General features: G+C 41.2%; 2 protein-coding genes across 11 annotated transcripts in view; one reads left to right on the forward strand and one right to left on the reverse strand.

Moving 5' to 3' along the window:
* cd9r (CD9 molecule related) overlaps positions 1-25,476 on the reverse strand; it is a 122,585-nt gene that overhangs the window by 45,306 nt on the left and 51,803 nt on the right. The window lies entirely within an intron of this gene.
* LOC141780342 (RNA binding protein fox-1 homolog 2-like) overlaps positions 1-25,476 on the forward strand; it is a 60,126-nt gene that overhangs the window by 22,904 nt on the left and 11,746 nt on the right. For 6 of the 8 annotated variants that reach the window (XR_012596628.1, XR_012596626.1, XM_074655521.1 and 3 more), the window contains 5 exons: positions 7,104-7,316; positions 8,915-9,079; positions 10,065-10,118; positions 11,238-11,330; positions 23,532-23,619. Coding sequence is in view for 5 of the 8 variants with exons in the window: in XM_074655521.1 (XP_074511622.1) it covers positions 7,104-7,316; positions 8,915-9,079; positions 10,065-10,118; positions 11,238-11,330; positions 23,532-23,619 (613 nt within the window). In the remaining 3 variants the exon portion in view is untranslated. Of the gene's footprint in view, positions 1-7,103; positions 7,317-8,908; positions 9,080-10,064; positions 10,119-11,237; positions 11,331-23,531; positions 23,620-25,476 lie in introns of all 8 variants that reach the window. The other 2 variants (XR_012596627.1, XM_074655522.1) reach the window with 1 other exon arrangement.

Below are 25,476 nucleotides of genomic sequence, written 5' to 3' on the forward strand. Positions count from 1 at the left end.
TCATGTTTCAGCTGAGGGTTGTCTGCATCCTGTCAGGAATATTTAGCTTCTCTAACAGCTGTTCATAAGTGCCTCTAGCCTGGTACTCAGCCTCACCATAATATATTAGTAACTGACTGAATTAAGCCTGATAAAGAAGGATTCTGTGTTAGTCCATTTTACTGTATTTGTATTTGTTAGTTCTTTTTTATTTTGATTTAGATGCGCTTTTGAAATTTTGTTATAGTTTTTATTTAAATTAACCTTTTTATTATTTTTTTAAGCCTGCTACAGTTGTCATCATCTATAACTAACGATTATTTTCATTAATGAGTAATCTGCTGATTATATTCTAAATTAATGGATTAATCGTTTTGCCTATAATATAATAGTAATATATAAATGCCAGTAAGGCTGCCTCCTCTTAGCCGATTAGTCGACTAATCGGTCGTTTTGGTCTCAGTTAGCTCAGATTTCTTTAGTTAATTAGTTGTTTTTTATGCTTTTTTCATGCTGAATGACTTATTACCAAGAGACTTATGAGCACATCTCTGGTAAATACAAGATTTAAAGTGGTGCTTTTGTGTGATTCTTTGTGGAGAAACTCAGTTTTACAGATCTGTCGATTAGTTGACAAAATTGTATTGAGTGTTGAGTGTTAGTCGACTAAGAATTTATTTGGTCGAGGACAGCCCTAAATGCCAGTTATAATTTAACATCCCAAGAAACCTCTTTAAATATCTTGTTTTTTCCGACCAACAGTTCAAAACCCAAAAATATTAGACAAAATATAGACAAAGAAAAGCATCAGATTCTCACATTTGAAAAGCATGAATCAGCAAATGTTTGACTAAACAATTATATGATTATTGGGGCTGACCCGATTGCTTTGAAGCTTTGGCCGTTGCCATGGTATTCAACCTCCAAATTACTATTAGAATGCTTTGTTTTTAATTAAAAAAGAAAAAGGTATATAAGTATGTAATAATAATGTATAAATCCCCAAATAGACGATGAAATAAGGAATAATTCCACAACATTATTCATATTCAACATTAATTATTATTTATTATTCTCAAACGGATATCGTACAGTATCAGCAATATGTGTACAGTAGTGCAGCAGCGGCGCTGAGACGGGGGAGATGGAGACAGACAGCTTCAAATATATCTCTCCAAAGCTTCGAAGCCCAAATAATGGTATTCAGGACAGCCCTAATGATTATCTAAATCATTTCAGACCAATTTTCTCTCAATCGATTAATCGACTAATCATTGTAGCACTAGTAATAACCGTGGTCTTTATACATAATTATGACAGCAGTACGTCTCTACTCATCTCGACTCACTCTTTTTTTCGGTTTTCTATTAGCAAAAGTTGTGGCTGGTACCTGGTACCTGGTACCTGTTACTGTTTTTGGTACCACCGCTGAGGTTCTATGCGAGCTGATGTGAGCCGATACTAGAAGGTGGAGTTAAAACACTGCAGACCTCTGATTGGTCAGAGAGAATGGTCATGGGACATCTTGCACAAAGCCACCGTTCTCAAATAGCCAAGATACTGTCAATAGTATTCACTCGACCCAGATACAAAATGACAGCCCACAAAACTGCACCATACAATTGACGAGGTGCAGACATTCCTCTGTTTGGTTGCCAATAAAAGGATTCAGCGAGTGCCACGTTGAAGATGATGTCAAGGCTGGGATGTCACTGAGAATACCTGGTACAAAAAGTGAGTCGAGTTGAGCCGACCCCTGCAGTGGAAATGAGACAATGGTTCCCTAAAACATCTGGCGTGGTTGAGAGTCTCCCCCTGTCTCTGCCCTGCTGCTCTTTTATTAGCAGCTGTCAAATAAAGCCCGAAAAATGATGACAGCCTTGCAAGCGGTGCCGTTCTTTTGTTATTCTATTGCACAGGCAAGACGTGTTGCTACTAAAAACGCAAACCTATAATTAGTTTTATTTCTAATGATTCATGTAATGATGTTGTAATTGTTGTAATTTCTCACAAAATAATTAGAATTGTGCACGGGGATTTTTATTTTTCGGTCCTATTGCCCTGCCCAAGGTGAGCCAGAGTGTTAGAGAAAGGGCTGTCAGTGTGATTATGATCATGATGCTGATGGTGATGATGATCTGAACTGTCAAAAACAGACGAGCTGTATGTCACAGATCTCAGCACAGCCACAGAGCTGCTGACACTGACAAACGGCATCGGGACTGCCTGTAGTTTAAATGGGAATGAAATAGGGCTGAGTATTTGCGATAATCTAGAGATATGATAGGTATCATGATACAGGGGTAATATATATAATATATCGTGATACTGTAAGCCAGGCGATATATTGGGTTTTTTTTATACAATTTTGGGAAAACTGTCACAATATAAAGAACACACTACCATCTGAGTAAGAAAGTCACTATATGAAATGACTACTATGAGCACTAACATCATCACACATACAATTGAATACTACTGGGCTCATTGGATCCACAAGAGTCAGAGACCCAATTCATACAGTTCCAATACTGTTTAGGGACCCCAGTATGCAGGAATATTCAAATACACCATTTTTAGAATAGGCCAAGTTAACACGTTTATACTACATGCAAAAAACTGCATGTGATTATTATAAGGTGGGCATGTCTGTAAAGGGGAGACTCGTGGGTACCCATAGAACCCATTTGCATTCACATATCTTGAGGTCAGAGGTCGAGGGACCCCTGTGAAATCTGGCCATGGCAGTTTTTCCTCGCCAAAATTTAGCGTAACTTTGTAGCGTTATTTAGCCTCCTGAATGTATGACATGGTGGAAACGATGGATTCCTTAGGTTTTGTAGTTTCATATGATGTCAGTACCTTCACTCTAGCTTTAAAACTGAGTCCGCTCAGCCTCCAAAAAACTGAATAGCGTCTGGGTCCGCCGGCGGGCCGTCAGATTATAATTAAAAATCAATACAGTGTTTTGAAGAATCCGTACAGTATCGCAAAACATAATATTGTGATACTCATGTATCGATATTTTCTTACACCCCTAGAATGAAAGCATTTTAGATCCCCGTTGTTACATCATGACATTCATCTTTTTGATTTGAGGGAGGGACATTTTTAAGTTTTATCATTGCCTACAGCGTATTAAGAGTGTTCTCTGTCATTTTTCCTGCCAAATGATCATCAATGTGTCCTCTGGTTCTGAGCCACTGAACTACTGATGTATCTCTAAAGACTCGCCTTTCTGTAATCTGATTGGCCCGCAGTCAGGAAAGAGAGAAGGGAGCCTCTGCACAGAGGCGACCGTATAAGGAGATGGGCGGTGGCCTACGCTTTGATGGACATTACGGTGCAGTAGGAGCTTTGAGTGACTTGAGGGGCGGGTGTAGGTGGTTATAAAAGAAGAAGAAGAAGAAAAAAAATATCTCCCTCTGGCTTTCATCAAGTGTGGCAGGCAAGCATGGAGAGGGAAGGGGAAAAAGGAGGGTGTGTGTGTGTGTGGTGTGTGTGTGTGTGGTGTGTGTGTGTGTGTGTGTGTGGGGGGGGGGTGATGCAGGCATACTTAGTCCTCCAACCAAAGGAAAAGAAAAGAGACGGATTGCAGAGGGAGAAGAAGCTGTAAAGAGAATTTCTGTCTTCAGCCAGGCAACTTTACAGATAGTTCCAATAGACAATTTGTTATGAATATTTGCATGATTGATGAGTTTCAGTATCATCCCCACCACTTGGCTGTGTCTCTGTGGCTGGTGTGTGTTGGATGCTTAGAGGCTAACGTCAGCAGACCGACGTAGACAGACGCACGCTTGAAAGGTTTGCCGTGAAAAAGGCCTCTCCTCCCCCCCGTCATCCTCTCCGTGTATGGAAAAACATATGGTGTCTCAGGTAACACAACTGCTGCGGGTTTGTGTGCGTGCATGCATGAGGTGAGAGTGAAACCGTATGGATGAATAGGTCCTTCTCCAGATGGTCCTTTTTTATATTTGTAATATCAGATACATTTCAGTCGATACTTCTTCTGTTTTCAGCTTTGCTCCGATCGCTTTTCTTGTCGTTTTTAATACGGAGCTTGTTTAAATGTATCATCCAATCCTGTATCTTATCTCACAATGTCAAAATTCAGTCTGGAAAGTTTGGACCAGATATAACTCTTAATAGAGCGCGTCATTATTTCCCATAATCCCCTTCCCCCCCTCCCCCTGTTTCTTTTTCCATTATTTTTTTTTTTTCCTTTCTCCCCCGCTCCGTTTGACTATATGATGCTGCCATGTAGGGCAGTGCTGCTCCTCAGTCTGCGGGTCAGGAATGCCTGTGTAGACTTAAGGGGGTACTGTTCTCATCTTCTCAGCTTCCATTCGTCTGCCTGTTTATGAGTTCATCAATTAATCCGATTCAGTATTGTTTCGCTAAAACGAACCCTCAAATGAAAATGGTCACAAGCACCATGTCTGTGTTCTTTAAACCTCTGCAGTAAATATTATAAAATGTTTTTGTTTTTTTCACATGACTAATCATGCGGGAGCATTGTGTTGTGAGGTCTATTCCAGTTGGCTCAGACTTGGCAGTGCTTTATTCAGCTGGGAACCATGTGGTAGAACAAACAAAGTTGCTTTTATGAACCGCGGGCTGCTTCTTCTCTGGTGTCCTAAAGTGGTCTCTGAGAAGCACATGATGATCAGCGTTAATGATACGGCATCTCTGTTAATGAAATGTGTCAGTTCAGGGAGACCCAGTCACTGACAAGTCGAGTCAAGACGTCAATTTTTATTTACATAGCCCCGTATCACAAATCACAAATTTGCCCCGAGGGACCAGCTCTCCTTGACTCTCTCTCTTGTTCTGTGAGAATTAAAACATGGATGAGCACTCTTGTTCATACACGATAAGGTCTAATCAAAGTGCTAACCTTCTTGTTCTGTTGTCACCCTTTTCTCTAATTCTTTTACTCTCTCTAATATCCCTCTGCCTGGTGTGTGTGTGTGTGACTCAGCCCTGGGCTACGATATGCATATAGGGACACACCCTTTAGTGGCTTAACACAGGCTGCTGCATGTTTATGAGCTCACATGCCCTAACAAGTACATTTAGGCTTTGATATATACTAGCCTTGGTTGGTTAAGGCCTAACCACCAAGTCTCTTTTTGAACAGGATTTTGATGGTTCCACTTTTATCACTTGTACGGGTGTAAGAAAATATGGATACACACGAGTAACACGATATTATGTTTTGCGATACTGTATCGGTTCTCCGAAACTCTGTATCGATTTTTTAACCTCTTAAAAATCTGATAGTACGCAATTCCATCTTTCGGAGGTCGTAGCAGGCTAAGTTTTAAAGCTAGAGTGAAGGTACTGGCAACATATGACACTAAAAAATCTAAGGAATCCATTGGTACCAACCATGTCATACTTGCATGTTGCATAGGAGGCTAAATAACACTCCAAAGTTGCGCAAAATTTTGGCTGTCCTCAAGATATGCGAATGAAAATGGGTTCTATGGGTACCCACGAGTCTCCCCTTTACAGAAATGCCCACTTTATGATAATCACATGCAGTTTTGGGCAAAACAGTGCAGTTTTTTTGTGCATGCAGTACAAATGTGTTATTTTCACCTATTCTAAAATGGTGTATTTGAATATTTCTGCACACTGGGGACCCTAAACTGTTTTGGAATTGCATTAATTGGGTATCACTGTAAAGCTAAGACTCTTAGATTTTATACATATGGTGGTGTATTCTTTATACTGACAGATTTCCTAAAATTAGATTTGAAAAAATCACAATATATTGCCTTGCTTACATTATCGCATTATATTGAGTCTTTACCCCTGTATCATGATGCGTATTGTATCGCCAGATTCTTGGCTATACACAACCGTAATCACTAGATACCGTAGCAGATGGGAAACACAATCAGCTTTCACACATTTTTCCCTAACATACATTCAGCCTCACCACGGCGAGAGTGGCAGCGGACGAGTTTCCCAGATTTTTTTCCATCCTGTTTTTTGGATCGCGCAGCACTCTCTCTCTCTGATGCCGCCTCTATCTTTTTGGGCCAGACCCCAGAAGCTGTCTGTCTTGCAGATGGGGCCTTTTAGCCTCAGCTGGCTGTTTACAGCCAATGCGGTAGACACTGCAGAAGAACAGCGAGCAAGTCAGGCTATAGGATTAGAGAAAGGGAGCGGGAGAGAGAGAGAGAGAGAGAGAGAGAGAGAGCTCGTTTGCTTTGCGGCATCTTAGTTACTCTGTCTAATTAAAAAGGCTGTCTGGAGACCGAGTGTCTCTAGGCGTCACCCAGCCCACGGCAGAGACCAGACCAGTGGTTAATGGTGCTGGATGCTGCGTGTCATGCTGCCTGGCCTGGTGTGAAGGGAGCAGCCTTGACCCCAAACCCACTCGCTTTTTCTTCCTTTTACAGCTTACCTATTCATCTCTCTATCCATCCCTTTCTTTTACTCTTTGCTGTAAAAAGGATTTTGTGAAGTCCAAGATGCCCTTGAGTGTGTGAAATGATTGAAGCAAGCAGCAACATTGCAGAGTCACCACACACACACACGCAAACACATACAAGATAAGGTGTGTGTGTGTGCGTTGTAGCAGCAGCTATAATAATCTGTGGACGATCCTGCTGCTGATAGAGTTGTAACAGCGCAGAGAGAAAGAACCTGAGGCTGAAGTCCCAGCTGATACACAGTTAATCTGAATTATAGATGGCCTCTAAAAGAAATCCCCCAAAAAATACAGGAACAAGCATTCGCACAATGCAGCAGCAGCTGTAAACATGTCACGGTTAACATGGCACAGTTGGTGTTTATCTCCCCGCGTGTCCATCCATCCCATAAGCATCTTTGTATCTCAAACCGTGTATCGAATTTTCTGACTCTTAATAATAGATGTGTTTGCTGTAAATATTTCATGGTCGGCTGACTGAAAACTCATGCCTGTCAGAGATATGGAGGTAGAGGGAGGGGGAGAGGATAGCAGGGAGTGGTGAGGGAGAGAGAGTGAAATTTAATAGGCAGGATTTTAACCCCTTCATTCTGCTTTCATCAGGAAACACTGCTTACGGAGTACATTTGTTAAATTGTCTCCTCTCCTCTCCTCCCCCTCCCTCCCCCCGCTCCCACAGGGCTCTCAGGATTCGACAGGAGGACAGGAGGGATTGGTGGCCCCACCCTTTTCAGCGTTCCCCCCTCCTCCCCCTCCTCAAAACGGGCTACCAGGGACAGAGTTTGGCCCCGGGGCCATGTTTGGTGCTGGGGGCCAAGTCACAGCAGAGGTAGGGGTTGGTGCTAACGGAGCCGCCACCACTACCACCAACAACAACAACAATGTAAGCACTGTCTTTATAAAGCTAGTTTAGTAATGTCAGATGTTGAGGTATTTTTCCATTATAGTTTGTCGTGTCTGTTTTTCTCATATTTGATCTTGATGTCTTGAAGTTGTGAAGGAACTAGGGCTGCACAGTTAATTGAATATGAATAGCAATCACGATTTTGGCTTCCCCCAGTTAAATGAACATGATCGACTGCGATATTGACGTTTAAAATGCGTGCTCCGCTGCATATGAAACGCACACTGCAACGGCAGCCTTTGAAAAACTTCATTAAATGTTGCAGCTGCAGTCCAGAATATAAGAGTAGAAGAGAAATACACTGTATGTTACGTATAAAATGCACTGAATTCAGGTGAAGAAGAACCTTATTTTAAGTCTTATTTTGATGCAAAGATTTGTTAATTAGCATGGAAGTGAGAGCGGTGCTCTGTTCATTTAATTTTGGGTAATGTGATTATTCAAATGTGAAATTATTTTGTCCCTTAAATCAATGAATAATCATGATAAATAATCGTGATCTTAGTATTAATCAAAATAATTGTGATTGTCATTTTGGTTATAATCGTGCAGCCCTATAAGGAACTGTACGTTTTTAAATAGTTTTATTCAATAAAATTGCAGTTAAAGTCCTACACTAATGATAACAGTCCTTACTTTACCTGTAGCACCTCAGCAGGTTGACATTTTTATTAGATAGTGAAACATCTGAATAGATTGGCATGAAATCTTGCACAGGGAGGGCGAATCATAATGACTTTGGGGATCCCTTTTTTGTGTGTGAAATATCTCAAATACTTTTGAATGGATTGCCATGAACTTTGGTAACAGTCAGTCACAATCCCCTCAGGATGAATTGCAACTTTCGTAATCCCTTCACTTTCCAAATAGCGCTGTCATCAGGTCAAAATGTTGTCCAGTACTGTTGATGACCAAACACCTACAAAACATTCCCATCAGCCTCAGCTGCACTTTGTGTACTGATTAGTAATTGTTAGCATACTAACAAGTAGGGGTGGGAGTCACTAGAGGCCCCACGATACGATATTATCACAATACAATCTTATTGTGATTTTAAACATTTTACGATATGCTGAGTATTGCGATAATATACAGTATATTACGATATATTGCTATATATTACCTTTTGTCAACTGCAAATTAGGCAGTTTGGCCCCTTTTGAAAATGTACCTGCCAGTTTTTCCTCGCCAAAATTGAGTGTAACTTTGGAGCAATATTTAGCGTTCTTCCCAACAAGCTAGTATTGTTTTCTAGTTTAATATGTTAACAGTATCTTCACTCTAGCTTTAAGACTGAGCCCACTACAACCTCTGAAAGTCAGAATAGCATCGGATTGTTAAGAGGTTAATAGTATCTGTGTATCGATACAATATTGCCACGCAAAATATTGTCATACTATGCTGTATCCATTCCCCTCCACCCCTACTAACAAGCTGAACTAAGATGGGGAACATGGTAAACATTATACCTGCTAAACATAAACATGTCAGCATTGTCATTGTGAGCTATTAGCATTTAGCTCCAAGCACCGCTGCTAAGTACAGCCTCACAGACCTTCTTTTCTCCCCCCCTCCCTCAGGGAAAGACAGAGGAGGCGTCCCAGGGTGAAGCGGGAGTACAGTGCGGCACAGGAGGTTCAGGAGGAGGCTCTGTGGGGGACCCCTCAGAGGCCAAAGGGACCCCGAAACGCCTCCACGTCTCAAACATCCCCTTCCGCTTCCGGGACCCTGACCTCAGGCAGATGTTCGGGGTAAGACGCTGGGAATGTTTTGGGCCTCTTTTTTAACGGGGTGAATAAATCAGTCTAGACTCCCAGGTCTTACACGGAAGGGGCGCCTCACGAGGGGTGTGGTTTATAGGGAGAGATGAAATAGTCAAACTACCACAAAGTAAAAGACACTCATGGGCGTTCTCTTGATTCATGAGGAGCTGCTATTTGTATCAGTGTGTTAGCATAAGAGACGAAGTGAGAGGAATAAGGGTATGGAGGATGGAACCTGCAAAAATCAAAAATAGATAAATAAATGTCATTAAATGTAGCAAAAATAATATTAAAAATAAATGTTGCCATTAATTAATTGATAAAATGATTAATTGATATTTCTGTTTTTATTTTATTCTTTATGTATTTATCTTTGTATTAATTTCCTTATTTATTAGATTTTCCCTTTTATTTATATATGTATTTATTTTTTAAATAATATATACATTTAAAAATGAATAAAATATAAATATCAAATATATATATATAAATAACAAGAATTATTTTTAATTAAACAGAATAGTAAATAAATAAGGAAATTAACACAAAGGTAAATAAATAAAAAAGCAAATTAAAACAGAAATATCAATTTATGTCACATTTGATCAATTAATTAATGGCTACAAATATTTTTTATATTTTTGATACATTTAATGAGTGAAATCGAGTCATTTATTTATTTATTTATATATTAATTTAGTTTTTATTTTGGCAGGTTCCGTCCTCCATTTAAGGGGACAGAGCAGAGTTCAGGGCAGAGGGATAGAAGGAAGCACATTGAAATGTGGGAAGTCGTCTTTTGTGTAATAGTGACACCTAGTGCTGAGCAGTGGTAACTCACACAATGTCAGAAGCTTCTGATTTTGTCCTAAAAGACTGAGATGTTAGGATCCTGAGACAACTCAGAGATGTCATTGACCACTTTCTTTGCTTGTATATGTTTGCTAATTTCTTCCCTCACATTTATTTGCAGCAATATGGGAAGATTCTGGATGTAGAGATTATTTTCAATGAGAGGGGTTCAAAGGTAAGTGCACAGATTTGAGTCCCTGAAACTACACTAGAGTTCTTCCTTACTTTAGATGCTTTTTCTCTGTAAATGTGATGTGGTATCAGCACGCCACATGGGGAATCTTTGTTATGAAACTCCAATTATCTCTTAAAGGGCGGGTCCATTATTTAATTTTTTTTATATCATTCTGTAGCTTCACAGTGGTGTTCCTTATGTATTGAAATCCCAATGTTAAAATTTTTGTCAAAGTATTTATGTTTTAGCGTCAAAATGCTATTTTCCCAAGCCCTACTAAAAACTGCATCATGACGCTGCTACATGTACAGTATATATACGTCCATATAGTCAGTGTATTACCTACAGTAACTTAGATGACAGCTGGCATGCTCCCAGTTTGGAGAAGCAGACGAGTAAGCAATGTACTGTTGTGGACGCCACGTTAGTTCAGATTTGAAAGTCACACAATAACACAAACAACCTAATCGATGGATGCAGCGGTAGACCAGCAATTCCTGTGTTCTGCAAGGTAAAATCTAAATTTTTATGAATGGAGTCTCGTGATATATAAGACGGCGATATAACGGCTTCAGTTCCCCGTCGGAAAGGTCTGTCTGATGGCAAGGTAAAGTGATGAGAATATTCTAAATATAGAGTACACTTAAACTGATTTTGATTTATTTTTTTCGGTGGCTAAAATATGTGTACGTCCACAGCCGCTTTACCTCGCCATCAGGCAGCCCTTCTCGACGGGGAACTGAAGCCGTTATATCACTCTCTTCAAAGCCACCAGACTACATTCACAAAAGCAGTAATTTTACCCCGCAGAACACGGGAGTATATTCAGAAAATACGAACTGGCCCTTTCAGTTATATTCAAACTTAGCACAGCTAACGTTTCCTCAGCTAGTGCTAGCGTTCACATTATTCATAACCTCATTCATTAGCTTACTTTGCTACCCTACGTCACTGCTTTTTGAAACGGCTGAGTGGGCTTTTCCATTTGAAAAAAACCAGAACAGAACACAGATGGACCCGCCTTTTAATCAATGTCAGAGTGCACCCCAAGGTCTAAGGATTCAGTCCCTTATGATGTGCCCCTCCACCAACCTCTTTAACCTCTGCCGTGTACTACAGGGTTTTGGCTTTGTGACATTTGAGACCAGCGCAGACGCAGAGAAAGCCAGGGAAAAGCTCCACGGCACATTGGTGGAAGGTCGTAAGATTGAGGTAATTTTCCTCTCCCTCTCCCTCTCTCTTCTTCTCCTCTATCTTCTCTCTGTACTTGTAATTCTGCTTGATGACTGACTGCTAGCTAGCTCCCATCCTCCCTGTAGTGATATGCTCTGATGCAGCCCACTGGTATCCCACTCCCTGGTCCTCTGCAATATGTTTTAAATTTCAAAAGACTTGTTTCCTCCTTTTTTTGTTGTTGTTTTTGTGGTGGGAATGATCGGGGGTGCAAGAACACTACATAAGGCATGCTGGGTACTTTTTTCCTCTGCAGCATTTTTATTTTTTCATATTGAGCTGTTGCCTCTTCACCTTTTATTTCCCCCCCCCCTCACTGATTCGCAACTCGTAGCCACACTGACGTTACAACTTCTCCCCGCAACATTGGAATGATGTTTGTGTAGTCGGCACCGGAGGGCACGAGAGGAACGCAGTGAAAGGATGATGCATGGCAGATTGCTGTCAGATGCTCTTATTTTTCTCCCCTAGTGTAGAAATCCTTCTGTGTTCCCCCCTCTCTCCCCGGTGCTGTGGCTAAGTGGTTGTGACAAGCTTATGGCTCCTGGTGCAACAGCAGCATGCTGGGAAATCACAGCAACACTGACGCATGTTCACTTTATGGAAGTCTGGATTCTTACCAAAGATCTGTGCACTTTTTTTTATGTATGTAAAGTCTTTTGTGTGTCGAGGTTATTTTATTTAATATTTGTTTAACTGAAGCATGTGAGTTTTTGAAAGCACTTTTCTTTTAATTGGGGTGTCATTCAGCCAGTTGTGTCCATATTGGATCTTTGACCCACGTCGCTGTAAGCCAGGATTTCTGCATGGGCTTACTGTGGTGATTTCCTCGTGGTGTGTGTGTGTGTGTGTGTGTGTGTGTGTGTGGGTGGATGGGTGTGTGCGAGTCCTGCATGATGGATGAGGCTGGCTAGTTCTGTACTCTCAGTTTTGCTGCAGTGTGGTGGAGAATGAAAGACAGCCACCTGCATCCACCACTGGTACAACATACTCCCTCCGTCCACCTCCACCTTCAGTCAATCAGCAAGCTGAATGGATACTGATGGAGCCAGTTTAACCCCGCATCAGTCTCGCTCCTTGCGTTCAGTCAACAAACCTGTGTTGTCCCCTGGCATCGCTGTAACCTGATTCTCTTGTTTCTCTCCCAAACCTTTTGCATGATATATCAGTCACTTATCAGCGAGTAGTATGTCTTTGTTTCCAGTCGTCACTTTGCATGTCGTGCTCCAGTAGTGGTGTCGGGCTGATAGCGAGTCATGCATCGGCTGCATGGTGGGGCCGGGAGTCTGTAGAGTGTGTCTGTTCATGGTGCATGGGGCTTGAAGAGAGACAAAAGGCTGGCGCAGGACAAATCGCGGATTTGTGTTTATACATTCTTTTCAACTGAGGAGAAAGGGACGGACATTTCTGTTTGAGGCAATGCCATCTGGCGGTTCTCCTTTCTTGCAGATGTTGCTGCATTACTCTGGCTTTAATCGGTCCTATCATTTCAGAGTTTGTTGAATTATGTCTTTAGTAGGGCTGTCAATCGTTTAAAATATTTAATCACGATTAATCGCATGATTGTCCATAGTTAATCGTGATTAATCGCAAATTAATCACACTTTTTTTATGTGTTCAAAATGTACCTTAAAGAGAGATTTGTCAAATATTTAATACTCTTATCAACATGGGAGTGGGCAAATATGCTCGCTTTATGTAAATGTATGTATATATTTATTATCGTAAATCAATTAACAACACAAAACAATGACAAATATTGTCCAGAAACCCTCACAGGTACTGCATTTAGCATAAAAAATATGTTCAAATCATAACATGGCAAACTGCAGCCCAACAGGCAACAACAGCTGTCAGTGTGTCAGTGTGCTGACTTGACTATGACTTGCCCAAAACTGCATGTTATTATCATAAAGTGGGTATGTCTGTAAAGGGGAGACTCGTGGGTACCCATAGAACCCATTTTCACTCACATATCTTGAGGTCAGAGGTCAAGGGACCCCTTTGAAAATGGCCATGACAGTTTTTCCTTGCCAAAATTTAGCGTAAGTTTGGAGCGTGATTTGCTTTCTTTGCGACAAGCCAGTGCGACATGGTTGGTACCAATGGATTCCTTAGGTTTTTTAGTTTCATATGATGTCGGTATCTTCACTCGAGCTTTAAAACTGAGCCCGCTACAACCGCAAGTTGCATTAAAGAAATTGGTGGCGTTACAACGAATTTGCGTTAACGCCTTATTATCGCTTTGACAGCCCTATTTTTTCGGGAAAATGGTAGAAAAACAACGATCATATATTTGTATAATAATTCAGAAACTCTGAAATATAGGCCTATTGTATACCATGGTTATACATAAATACTTGGCTATTATTGTGTGTGACTGTGTTGTTCACTGCTATCCACTGGCATGAGTTTAGTTGATGTACTGTAGGCTGCATGGTTGGCATTTTAGTATGGTAATATAATATGTAGCCTAACTGAGGCAGTACTGCTGGATGTTTTTTTCTTGCATGTTTATTCTGTACAGTTATTTGTTGAGTTAGTTTTGGTGATGGGACTGTTAACTTACTCGTTCAGTTGGCATGAAATCAGTTGCACCTGGGTGCCTCATAGTCTTGCTCCACTCACTGAGAGAAAGGCTGAATTCTTAGTTTTCAGTTTGTTTTTGATTGAATGATTTATGAAGGTACGCTGAACTTCGAGTGCTGCTGACATTTCTTATTCTTTGTGCATGCCAATGGGAGTCAGTTTGTAGTTCTTCTCATAGCTCAGCTGCCCCATAGCGTGCATGTGTTGTGTCTAGCCTCTATGAAACAGAAAGAGAATTGTTGTGCTTAAAGTTATACTGTACTTCTCTTTGTCTGGAATAAAACTCTGCGCTTTGAAGAAGTCAGTTTCCTGTGTGCTTCCAATGTATCCATGTAAGTGGCCCAACTACAATTCACTTTGTCTCTACCTGCTTCTCTGTGACCCCATCTCATCACCATTCATTCTATATATAGAGTCCTATAGGCCTATATATAGGTGCAACAGTGTGTATCACAAACATACACACCTCAATGCATCTCCACCCACTCATCATGGCTGTCTCTGTGATTGTGCGTATGCTCTAACATAAATGGTTGAGCAGTTCTCACTCATAACATCTTTCTGCCTTGGGCGGTAACATTTTGGCATCATTGACTCCTGTTACTTTGACTGTAGGACACCCTACTACAAAGAGAATCTCTCCAAACCATTTAGTCACATATGTGTAGTCACATATTTCATTCTTATGCTGCAACGACTAGATGTACAGAAAGTGCAGTAGGGTCCCTGCATGGTCTCATTTGAGCAGCCGCATATCAGGAAATCATTACGTTTATGCTGCATAACCTTAATGAAATTTAAAATAATGCAGTCGGTGATTGCGCCAGCTGCGCTTCTTACTGATGATCGAGTCCTGCTATGCGGAGAACAACATTCTTTTGTCCAGGTAACACACTTTTAACATTTCTATACTTGTTTCACAATAGGTAACAATTTGAAGGTAAAGATGTTTGCTGGCTAGTAGGGATGTCACAATACCAGAAATTTAGTTTTCAATTTACCATGTCACGGCAGCTGGATTCTTGCAATGTCACAAGATCATGGGAGAATCGCAGGATCACATAGCAAACAAAAATCCATCTTGTCAGACTTCAAGTAATGCGTTTGTGTTTGGCAAGCCAGAGCACGGATCAATCGGAGTCCTATGAGGATCTGTGATACAACACAGAGAGGTGACTGTTCTGAACAACAATAGTGACTCCTGAAGGGGTTAGCGTAGCTGCTGCAATAGCATCAGTTATATCAGAACTGGAGTGTTTCTATATTGAAAGAAGAGCAAAGAACGACACTGAAGGCTTTTCTCGATGGAAAAGATCTTTTCGCTCTTCTCCCGGCTGGCCTCGGCAAGAGTTTGATTGACAGCTGGTTCAGCCAATCACCTGGCAAGTATTTTTTTGAAAGTGCCTGCCCTTTTCCAAACAGTCTTCAAGGACGGCTTCTCAGATGATCCTCTGTAATAAACTAATTGGCAAGTCAGGTTAGTAATCCATACCAATACCAGTGAAATTCCACGATTCTCGATACCCCATTGGATACCACGGTAAAAAACAAATACAAAACAATAAATCCCATGTACTTCAACAAACACTCTTTTATTACCATTTGCATACTGGTTTCTTGCAAATGTATTCTCGCCAAAAACAACATTTTACAAGATTACATTTGAACACATCATGATAACGTTCTAATTTACCTTTGCCCAATACTCATATTTACTGGAAAGAGCTTGAATGCATCTTAATGTAAATCAATGTAACCTCCGTACGTTAGCTGTTAGCGCTCTTATTTAGCCAAGCAGGACTGTGCTGCTCACTGGCTGCTAACAGCTAACGTTAACTAGCTCTCCTCCTGCCGATTTCAACACAGATATCTTGTTCACAATGTAGCATTATCATGGACATTTTCTATCCTACCCGGGACGCCGTTAGTCTCGAGCCCTGATCCTCGGCACATGCAGTACTGTAGAAAAATGTGTACTGTCGCGCTTTCAGAATTTTGGCATCGACTTGGTACCGAAGTATCCGTTCTCGTGACATCCTTACTGGCTATTATAATTGAAATTTATCATACATAACCAAAATAGTTTAATTCATTTTCTCTGGGAATGCAAGGCAAAATAAAGAGACTATAGTGAACACAGGTTTTTTTTTAATCTAATCAGCACCAAACAGTCAGCATTGCACAAAAGCTTTACCTTGTTTTACACCGATTTCCTGGGTAGTTTTCTGGTCTTCTTGCTGTAGATGAGTGCACAGTGCAAACTACCGTGTGGGAGGGCTATGGCAAGGACAAAAGCACAGCAGTTTGTGCTTGTCAGTGGTTGCAGACAGTGCGCACACGGCCAGCGAGGAGATGGTGCTAGGGCAGGCACAGAGACCATGCTAAACCCCTATAGACTCCCATTCACTAACTCCTGCTCTAAGGTTGTGTGTCTGTGGTTGATCCGTGTGGCTTGAGTGTTACGAGAAGTGACTGCTCCTCCGCAGCGCAGAGTTTTAGTCAGACGTTTGGACACAATAGAGCAGAATAGCTGAGGTGTGTGTGTGGTGCAGCTCTGCATGCAAAGGGGCGGGGGGAACTATTAGATTAAAGAGTGTCATCATCAGTGCATGGATGTGTGCGGTGGAAAAGGATGAGAGGAAGTTGTGCCTGTGGTTCTGCATGCCCAGTGACCATGCACATCCTCACCAACCACGCACGCCTCAACGGGACACAGTTGGCCTTCAGCTCACTCTGGCCTGGACCTTAAATCATTTCCATAAACACTCTGAGCCTTTTGGATGATTGTATTCAGTATTACTATTGTTTGAATTGGTATGATAGTGAGTCGCTGGATGGGCGAAGGCCTGAGGTGAAGGCTTACCAGCTCCTTGTGTCCCAGTTTCATAAAGATGACCCTCCCCCCCCTCCCCCCGGCTTTGGATTTGACCGGTCGTGTTTTGTTATCGGAGCTTTGTTACTGCATGATTTTAACCGATTAATGAATGAAATGTTCGAGTATCCACGTGTGTTTGCTTTGTACATGAGTGAAAATGTAGAAAAGGTTGAAAGTAAAGGGGAAAGAGAGTTTGCACTTTGCCCTTTCCAACCCTCTTTGTGTGTCTCTCTCTCTCTCTCTTCCTTATCACTTCATTCTCTTGTTGCCAGTCAAGTTTGTCTTCCTGTCCTTTTGTGTTTAATCTGAAAATAGCTGTTTTTCTAACTTTAACCTTTTTTTTGCCATCATCTCTGTCTGCCTTATTCATGTTTCCATTTACCGTCATCTGTTTTGTTTTCTGTCTTATTTTTTATTGTTTGACTATCAAACAACCTTCAGTATGTTATTTTGTGGTGACAACTGGAAATTACAGACGCTCTACCCACTACCAATTTCCAAACACGCGCTCTTCTCTTGTGGCTTAACCTTACCACACAAGAATGAGTCACAACCAAAATACGTCCACTTATCCTTTTTGACTGTGATAGATCCAGACAGCGCTAAACCAACCTTTTACTATTCTGCTCTTATGAAGGAGGGTGTTGTGTGTTTGTATCTGCTCTTCTGACTTTGTCATTGGAAGTGTTCCAATTCGCTGTACAGGCTAGTTTTTTGGGGTTAAGGCAACGTTGCCCCATGTTTCCATTCTCCTTTTGTTCTCTAGAGCACCGACTACCTTCCTGTCACTGGTCTGATGATGTTCTGAGCTCCGTTAGAGCTAGCATCCTCTCTCCCTTTTCTTCCTCTTTCTTCTCTCTCTTATATTCTGTTCTGAGCTGTAACACTGCTGCTATCAGGTTTTTATTTCACATGGGGCAAGGAGGAAGAGGAAGAGGAGGGGGGCATTTAGGTTTCTTTTGTTACCCGGATTATTTGTTCCTTTATTTATTATATTTTTTCTGTTTCCCTGACGACTTCTGTGTGTTGTTGTCAGTCTCCACGGTAACCACTCGCTGTTTCTACGGCAACGGTAAGTTGTGTACAAACATCTATCACTGAACTGATCCCCCTTCCCACCCCACCCCTGAAATGGGCATTTGATACAGTAGTATGTACAGTACAATATTTATCAACTGACTCTAATGTGACGGGCCCACGCAGTGTAATGCCCTAGAAAAGCTATTGCTGTTATGTAACGTTCCAGTGCACAACACAGTATCACAGGCACACAGACAGACGGACACAGCGTCTTTCAACAGATTGGATCTTTTAGCAGTAATATTTTCTCCACATGCCCGTCCCCCCCCCCACCATGTCATTAACACCTCACTGGGAATGACCGAATGTAATCACCCTCCTCTATGCAATGACACGGCTATCCACAATCCATCTGATTAATTCTCCATTTGGACTCAATGTATATGGTATTCATTTTCTTTGATTAACAAATATAAAAAAAATCAACATAAATGATATGAAGCTTTGCTCCCCGTTGCTGCCTACGATTGCTTTGAGTGAATGCAGGCCCCCCCTGAGCTGCAGGGCTAATAACGCCGCTCTGGTTTTGAATTTATTTTTATTTTATTGACATGCCTGCTTTTAGCTCAGTGTACATTTGTCAAATATTAGCCAATTGGACTCAATGTGCATTTGGAAAAATGTGAGTTAAGACATCACAGGTTTAGGTAAGGAGTGTATTCGGGCTTTGAGCTAACGAATGCAGTGCCCGTTCAAAAACATGCCTGTTCAGAACAGGCTGAATTCTTCGCCTGTGGTGTTGCTGCTTGCAGCTTTCTCGAGAACCGCTCATACAAACAACTTCACAACTCGACTCTGCACTTCCTAAGCAATACACCTGCCATGACATAGTTGCATCACACACCCAAGTTGCGTCAACTCACGGTCAGAAACACCAGTGAAATACACTCTGGTTCACAGAAAAGAACACACGGTGAAATACACTTAGTGGAGGTAATGTGAAATATGTGAATCAGTTGCTTGCTTTGACATAACCACTGCGGTTATAAATTAGAGCAGGGATTTGATTAGCAGAGGTATTTTGCTGGCAGTAACGTTATTAATGTTATGTAGTATCAAGTCTTACAGTGGGGAAAAACAGTCTTACTCAGGGGGGAAAAACACACCCAAGTCACGCAAGTCGTACTGGCTGTAACATCGGTGAAATACACTTAACCACCGCGGTTATAAAGTTGAGCATACATTTAATGAGTGGAGGTATTTTGCCAGGGGTAAATGTTATATATTTGGTATACTAATATTTATATGATATTATAACATTATAAGTTAATGTGGCAAAAACGTACACAATTTGAGTTGCAATGGCAGAGTGACGCTGTTCCTGTTGGCTATCCGCTCATGAAGGTTGATTCCAGGGAAGTGAAGAAAAGTTCGGTTGTAACGTTATCCAGCATCCATGTAACGTTAGCCAGCTATATACAGCATCCAGCAGCAAAAGCGAACTGTAGAATGAGCTGCAGTCTGCCCACTGCAGATGATACGCTCAATGCAGCCGGCGGAGCCCTGAAGCCCCGCCCCCACTGCTGCACAGATCTCTGTCCGCATGTTTATTCAAAGTTCATTCATATTTAACTTGTTGCATGTCCAAATTGCACCAAATTTGGCACTGCACGTTCTTGGCTCCCCAGCAATGCACCCGGCAAGTGTGAAGTAGATCGGATGAGCGGTTCTCGAGATAAGTGAAGGACACACACACATACCAATAGACAGACGGAGATTCCTTGCTTTAGAGTTAGATAAAGAAACGTTCAGCCTGTAGCTAGCCAGCATCCTGGCATACCATATTGCAGACTGTTAAAGGATGCTATGACGCTCTTGTCTTGACTCCCAAGACAAAGACTTTCCAAATGTACATACCTAAACTTGCAAAAAACATCATTTTTTGCAGTACCATTAAAAATTCAACTGGAACTGTTATTTTTTTATTTTTATTTATGTAATAATAAAAACCTGTTTAGAAACCATGCTGCTTCAGATGTGGTCACTTATCAAATCAGTGTCGCCAGTGTTGTGTAACCATATGCATTTCTAAACCGATATGGGGTTTACCTTACTGTGTTTTGGGTCTCTATTATGCTGCCATTTTGTTTTTCTCTTTTTTGGTTTGGTTTTCTTGTAGTGGATTGTCTGTGTACTAGTAGTTGTAGTCGTAGTCGTAGTGTACTGGTCTTAGTTTGTGACACACAGTTCTAATGCCTGGCATAGTGTCTCATGTTTATTTGATTTCTCTCCTTTTTTGGGAATGAGGATTGCTCTCTCTCTCTCTCTTTCTCTCTCACTCTCTCTCTCTCTCTCTCTCTCTCTGTTCCCTCCATCCTTTGGTGCTCTGTTTCTCAACCCACCACATATAATGAGATTTTCAGGAGAATGGTCACCAAATCTAATTGCTTTATTTGAATGATGCACCTTGGGATATATGTTTTGTTTTACAACAGTTAATTGTTATTAGTTATTTTTTTGTGTTGCTCATGTAAACTTTCTCCCTTTTTTCTCTTTCTCTTCACTCCATCTTTATGTTCTCCTGTTTTTTTTTGTATATGGACTGGCTCTGTCTCTTTACTTCTCACCTGCATCCCTTCCTCTTAACTTATCTGTCCCATCTTTGTCTCGTATGTGTTCGATGTGGGAGTGCTGCGATTGTTTTGATTGGTCTCTATGCTGCATCCGACGCTTGCTGATTGGCTGAATTTTTTACTTTTTTTGGTTTGTTACTCACTCTTGGTCATGTGTTGCGCCCATATTTGGCTGCGTGTAATTTCTGTGTTATATAATTATTAATTTTGTCAAACAAATGTTTTTGCACCCCCTCTTTCTCTCCCTTGTATTTTTTCTTTTTTCGAATATTTCTTTTTAGGTATGTAAACCCCACAAGTTTGGTTTCATATGGAAATGTGACTTCATTTTGTCCTGGTTTATTGTTCAGGCTGGACTGGGAGGGCAAACGTGGGATGAGAAAGGCTGAATGTTTTATTAATTATTAACACTATGAGATTTGCCTTCCATATTCTGTTGATTTGCATGTGTTCCTGTCAACCGTTTACCCAATTTCATTGATTGCACATGACACAAACACAGGTTAATACAGTTTACTGTACACACTCAGACCCAACATTAACATAAACTAAACTCTTCATTATCATTAACTGTTACTAGTCAACATAAAACTTCTTACAAGTCTGGATGAAATGTCACCATGACACAAAAAAGTTAATTAGTTTTATTCATTAACTTAACATTTCAAAATGTCTCCTCTCGGACGCCCGCAGACAGTTGTGTTCATACAAGTAGAATAGGAGTAGAACGGACATTAAACTGTTTTTCCGTGGTCATTTGACTAGTACAAAATAATGGTGACAACACATGCCGGAGATGGATGGCTTGCTGGTTAGCTAGGTAGCTTGATCTTCTCCGGAGCCAAAGAACATACTGTATATTGCCAAGAGTGAAAGTTAATTGTTCGTTCCATTGCAACATCAGCGCGCAGCAGCAAAGCTACGCTTCCGCCATTTTGGACTGAAAGTGACTACTGGACGCCACTAAAACGTCCACCTAAAAAGTGCCGTACAAAAGTAAAACTAAATTATTTCTATTTTATCATATTCTGTCACATTCTACCAAAATAACCTGTGTTGAACAATAAGATATTATAAATATATTCAGTCCAAAATGGCTGTTGTCAAAAAGACACTGGAGTTCCGTCTCTTGGCTTTTATACTCTTTGCCGCAGCAGCAGGGAATGAGGTGGAGGGACTGCCGCTGCCCACCAGCACATTTTCTGTAACCACTGTAGCATTAAAGAATGGCTGAATTAGTAGGCTAGCCAGCTAACTGGAGGACAGCGGGCTAGTTAGATAGCCAGTTAGTCACTTAGTAGCTAGTTAGCTAATAGCACTAAAGCAAGGTAGAATTAGCAAAATAGCCAGCTGTCCGCTAGTTAACTAGCTAGCTAGCTACACTGGTTACAAAAATGAGCTGAGCAAAGTTGTCACTCTTCTGGCGATAGCAGTTTGTGCATGAAGCATTAAGTTGTTACATCTCTGTTTCATAATGCGATATAACTACTCCACTGCTCGTGTGAGTTGTTACTGCAAAACCATACCTTAGTGAGTGGGTTTAGTTTATACAGAAGTTAGCCCGCTACAATGGTAGCGATGGCAACAGTACGCATAAAAATAGCCTAGACTCTGACCCCCCGTGCTACGTTGATTTGAACGTGACTGTCTGTTCTATTCCTGTTCTATTTCTATGGGTTAAACTCTTCATTATCATTAACAGTTAAACGGAAACATAAAACTTCTGACAAGTCTGGATAAAAGTTGATTAAAAAAAACGTTACCTCCACTCGGACACCTTCGGACAGATAGATAGCTAGCCAGGCTAGGCTAATTGAATCATTTGCCACTGACCTTGTCATTTGCAATGAGGGAAAAATGAGGTAAACCTCATTTCCATTTGAATGAAGCTCTGCAGATAAAGACCATGACTCACTGAGAGAGGCAGCGCGAACGGCAGTCTCGGCCTTAATGGTCTCCTAAATGGGAGTGCAGCGTGTATGTGCACACACAAGCACTCTCATTCCTCAGTCGCTCTTTCTCTCCTCCTTTGTCTCACACGCTCTCTCCCCTCATTTAGCCAAAAGGTCATTAATCTTTAGCTCCCCGCACAGTCAGATGCAGAGCTTCAACATCACACCGGGATAGTACGGGTTATTATGGAGAGCTACAATCTCCTTCTCTTAAAACCCATCAAAGGAAGATGAGGATAGATCAAGGGACCGGAGTGTGAGCCTTTGAAGCTCAGAGTGGAGACTATCAGCCATCTTGGATTGAAAGCCTATAAGCATTAGACTGAAATGTCAGCCAGCATGCGCAGAACATGTAAAAAAGCCACTATACTTTCACCTGTGCATGCCAAAAAAATAAATAATAAAATACTCCTCAGTTTCTTCTGCTGTGCTCCCATCCCCCTTTATGTGCAGTCACAGCTGCAACATAACCAATGTCACCCATGGCAGCCCTTATATCTCTCCACAATGAATCACCAAATCTCTACTGGGCTACTTGCTTTTAATTGCATGATGACTAAAAAAAATCCCCCTTAACAGCCCCCACCCACTTTGACACACAAACACAGAACACTGAAAGAGTTAGCAGCCATGTCAGGAGTTAAATTAGTTCACATTGATCACACCGGTTAAGTTTAAGTCACGTTTTATTCTCTTTTTTGTGCGCAGTATTATACACATGACGCCAACATTCAAGCCAGCTTTTACGCTGCCAAGTGTGCATTTTCACAATAAAACAAGGTGGTGTGACAGATTTTATTATGTAGGGTAGAATGATGTGTAAATTAGATTTTGACACAAGTAAATGGGCAAAAACTCCAAATGACAGTATTCACTTTTAATGACCCAGTAATTGTTCACAGATAATAACATTGTCAACATAGGAGATGCACGAGTACAAAAATGGAGGCAATAATCCTAGTAATTCTACAGTAAAAACACACACACACACACACACATATCAGCCTTGTTAATCTAGTCCCCTGCGTTTGAGTCTGTGTTGTACTTTTTTACTTTCCTGTGTCGTGTCGTTGTGTCTGCGTCTTTGACCGTCTGCCCCTCCGTCCCCCAGGTGAATAATGCCACCGCCAGGGTGATGACCAACAAGAAAATGGTCAGCCCCTACCCTAACGGAGAGGCTCTCAGCACGCTGCCTTACGGTAACAACCACACTGACACACACTAACAATGAAGCGCGGCCCGCCTCATAGTCCAAACAGCATAGGTACACACAGCGAGAGGCAGATGTGTAGGCAGCGTGAAACACACAGTCCAGCCACAGTGTTCCCTCCCCGCAGGCTCTGCTGCAGACCACATTATGTAAGGCCGCCAGCAAACCAATCTCATGCAGTTTATTTTTATTTTTATTATTTTTACCACCAGCCATGATGTCAGCTGAGAGAAAGAGGTTTTGTTAGCTTAACCCCAGTCCCCCCTTTTTAGCATTTTAGTATACAAAACATGTAATAGTTTATAACACACTGTAATGTAGATTCATCATGCAGCTATAAGGACATGTTTGAATGTTGATTAATATATTGTATTTGTCAGCAATTATAACTTCTCCTATGTAGACATGTTTTACATCATTACAACTGTGTTTTACTACTTACTTCTTATTACTTACAACTACATTAAAGTGTGTTGTAAAACGTTTATTAAAAGGCGGGTCCATCTGCGTTCGGTTCCTTTTTTTTCCAAATGGAAACGCTCACTCAGCTGTTAGCAAAAAGCAGTGACGTAGGTTACCAAAATAAGCTTATAAATAAGGTTATGAATAATGTGAATACTTGCACTAGCTGAGTCAAAGTTAGCTGTGCTAAGTTTGGAAATAACTGAAAGGATTAGTTCTTTTTTGAAGTGGGGTTGAATGTATACTGCCGCGTTTTGTGAGGTAAAATTACTGTTTTTGTGAATGGGGTCTTGAGGCTTTGAAGAGAGCAATATAACGGCTTCAGTTCCCCGTCAGAAAGGGCTGTCTGACAGCGAGGTAAAGCAGCTGTGGAAGGGAGCAGCAGAAAAACACATTTTAGCCACCTAAAAAATAATTAATATCCGTTTAAGTGTACCCTATGTTTAAAATATTTTAACAACTTTACCTTGCCATCAGCCAGCCCTTTCTGACGGGGAACTGAAGCCGTTATAGCGCTCTCTTTAAAGCCACCAGACTCCATTCACAAAAACATAATTTTACCTTGGAGAACACAGGAGTTGCTGGTCTACTGCTGCATCGATCAGTTAGTTTAATTAGTGTTATTGTGTGACGTTTGGATCCGAACTAACGTGGCGTCCACAGCAGTACATTGCTTAGCTCCCGTGCCGGTACTCTAGTCTGCCATCTAACTTACTGTATGTAACGTTACTACACTGACTATAAGGATATACTGTACATGTAGCAGTGTCATAATGCAGAAACGTCAGGTCATGTGGGAAAAGGTTTTCAGAAGTGCTTGGGAAAATAGCATTTTTACGCTAAAACATTCATACTTTGACCAAAATTTGAATACATAAGGAACACAACTGTGAAGCTACAGTATGATATAAAATCCTGAAAAAAAGTCCAATGGATCCATCCTTTAAATGTTTATATACTGCTTATAAATGCTAAATAGAGGGGGTTAAAACTAAGTCTTGCCAACGTTGACCTGCTCTATCTGACCAGGTCGTCCAGCCTCCCAGCTATTCCTCTGTCATGGCCTTGCTCATTTGTACCATCTGTTTGCAAGACAACACACAGGCCCTTAACAAAAAGAGCAGCCAGAGCTGAATCCAGTGTCTGTGCTGCTTCACCTCGCAGATTAACATAGGCAGAGCTTCCAGTGTAGTTTAGAGTTAGTCTTGCAGTCTTAGTCTTATGAAAAATAAGGTAGCGCTCTGTTGGGCAACCTCAACACAAGCAGCCTTTACAATCAATTTTTAAAGAAACGCTGCTCTGTGGTGCTCGACTATTGTCCTATTTCTCCTTTTGTGTCGCCGTGATTAAACTGGTCTTTAAGCACCTGGTGAGCTATGAATGC

The sequence above is a fragment of the Sebastes fasciatus genome, chromosome 13 (genome assembly GCF_043250625.1).
Source record: "Sebastes fasciatus isolate fSebFas1 chromosome 13, fSebFas1.pri, whole genome shotgun sequence".
Classification (NCBI taxonomy): domain Eukaryota; kingdom Metazoa; phylum Chordata; class Actinopteri; order Perciformes; family Sebastidae; genus Sebastes; species Sebastes fasciatus.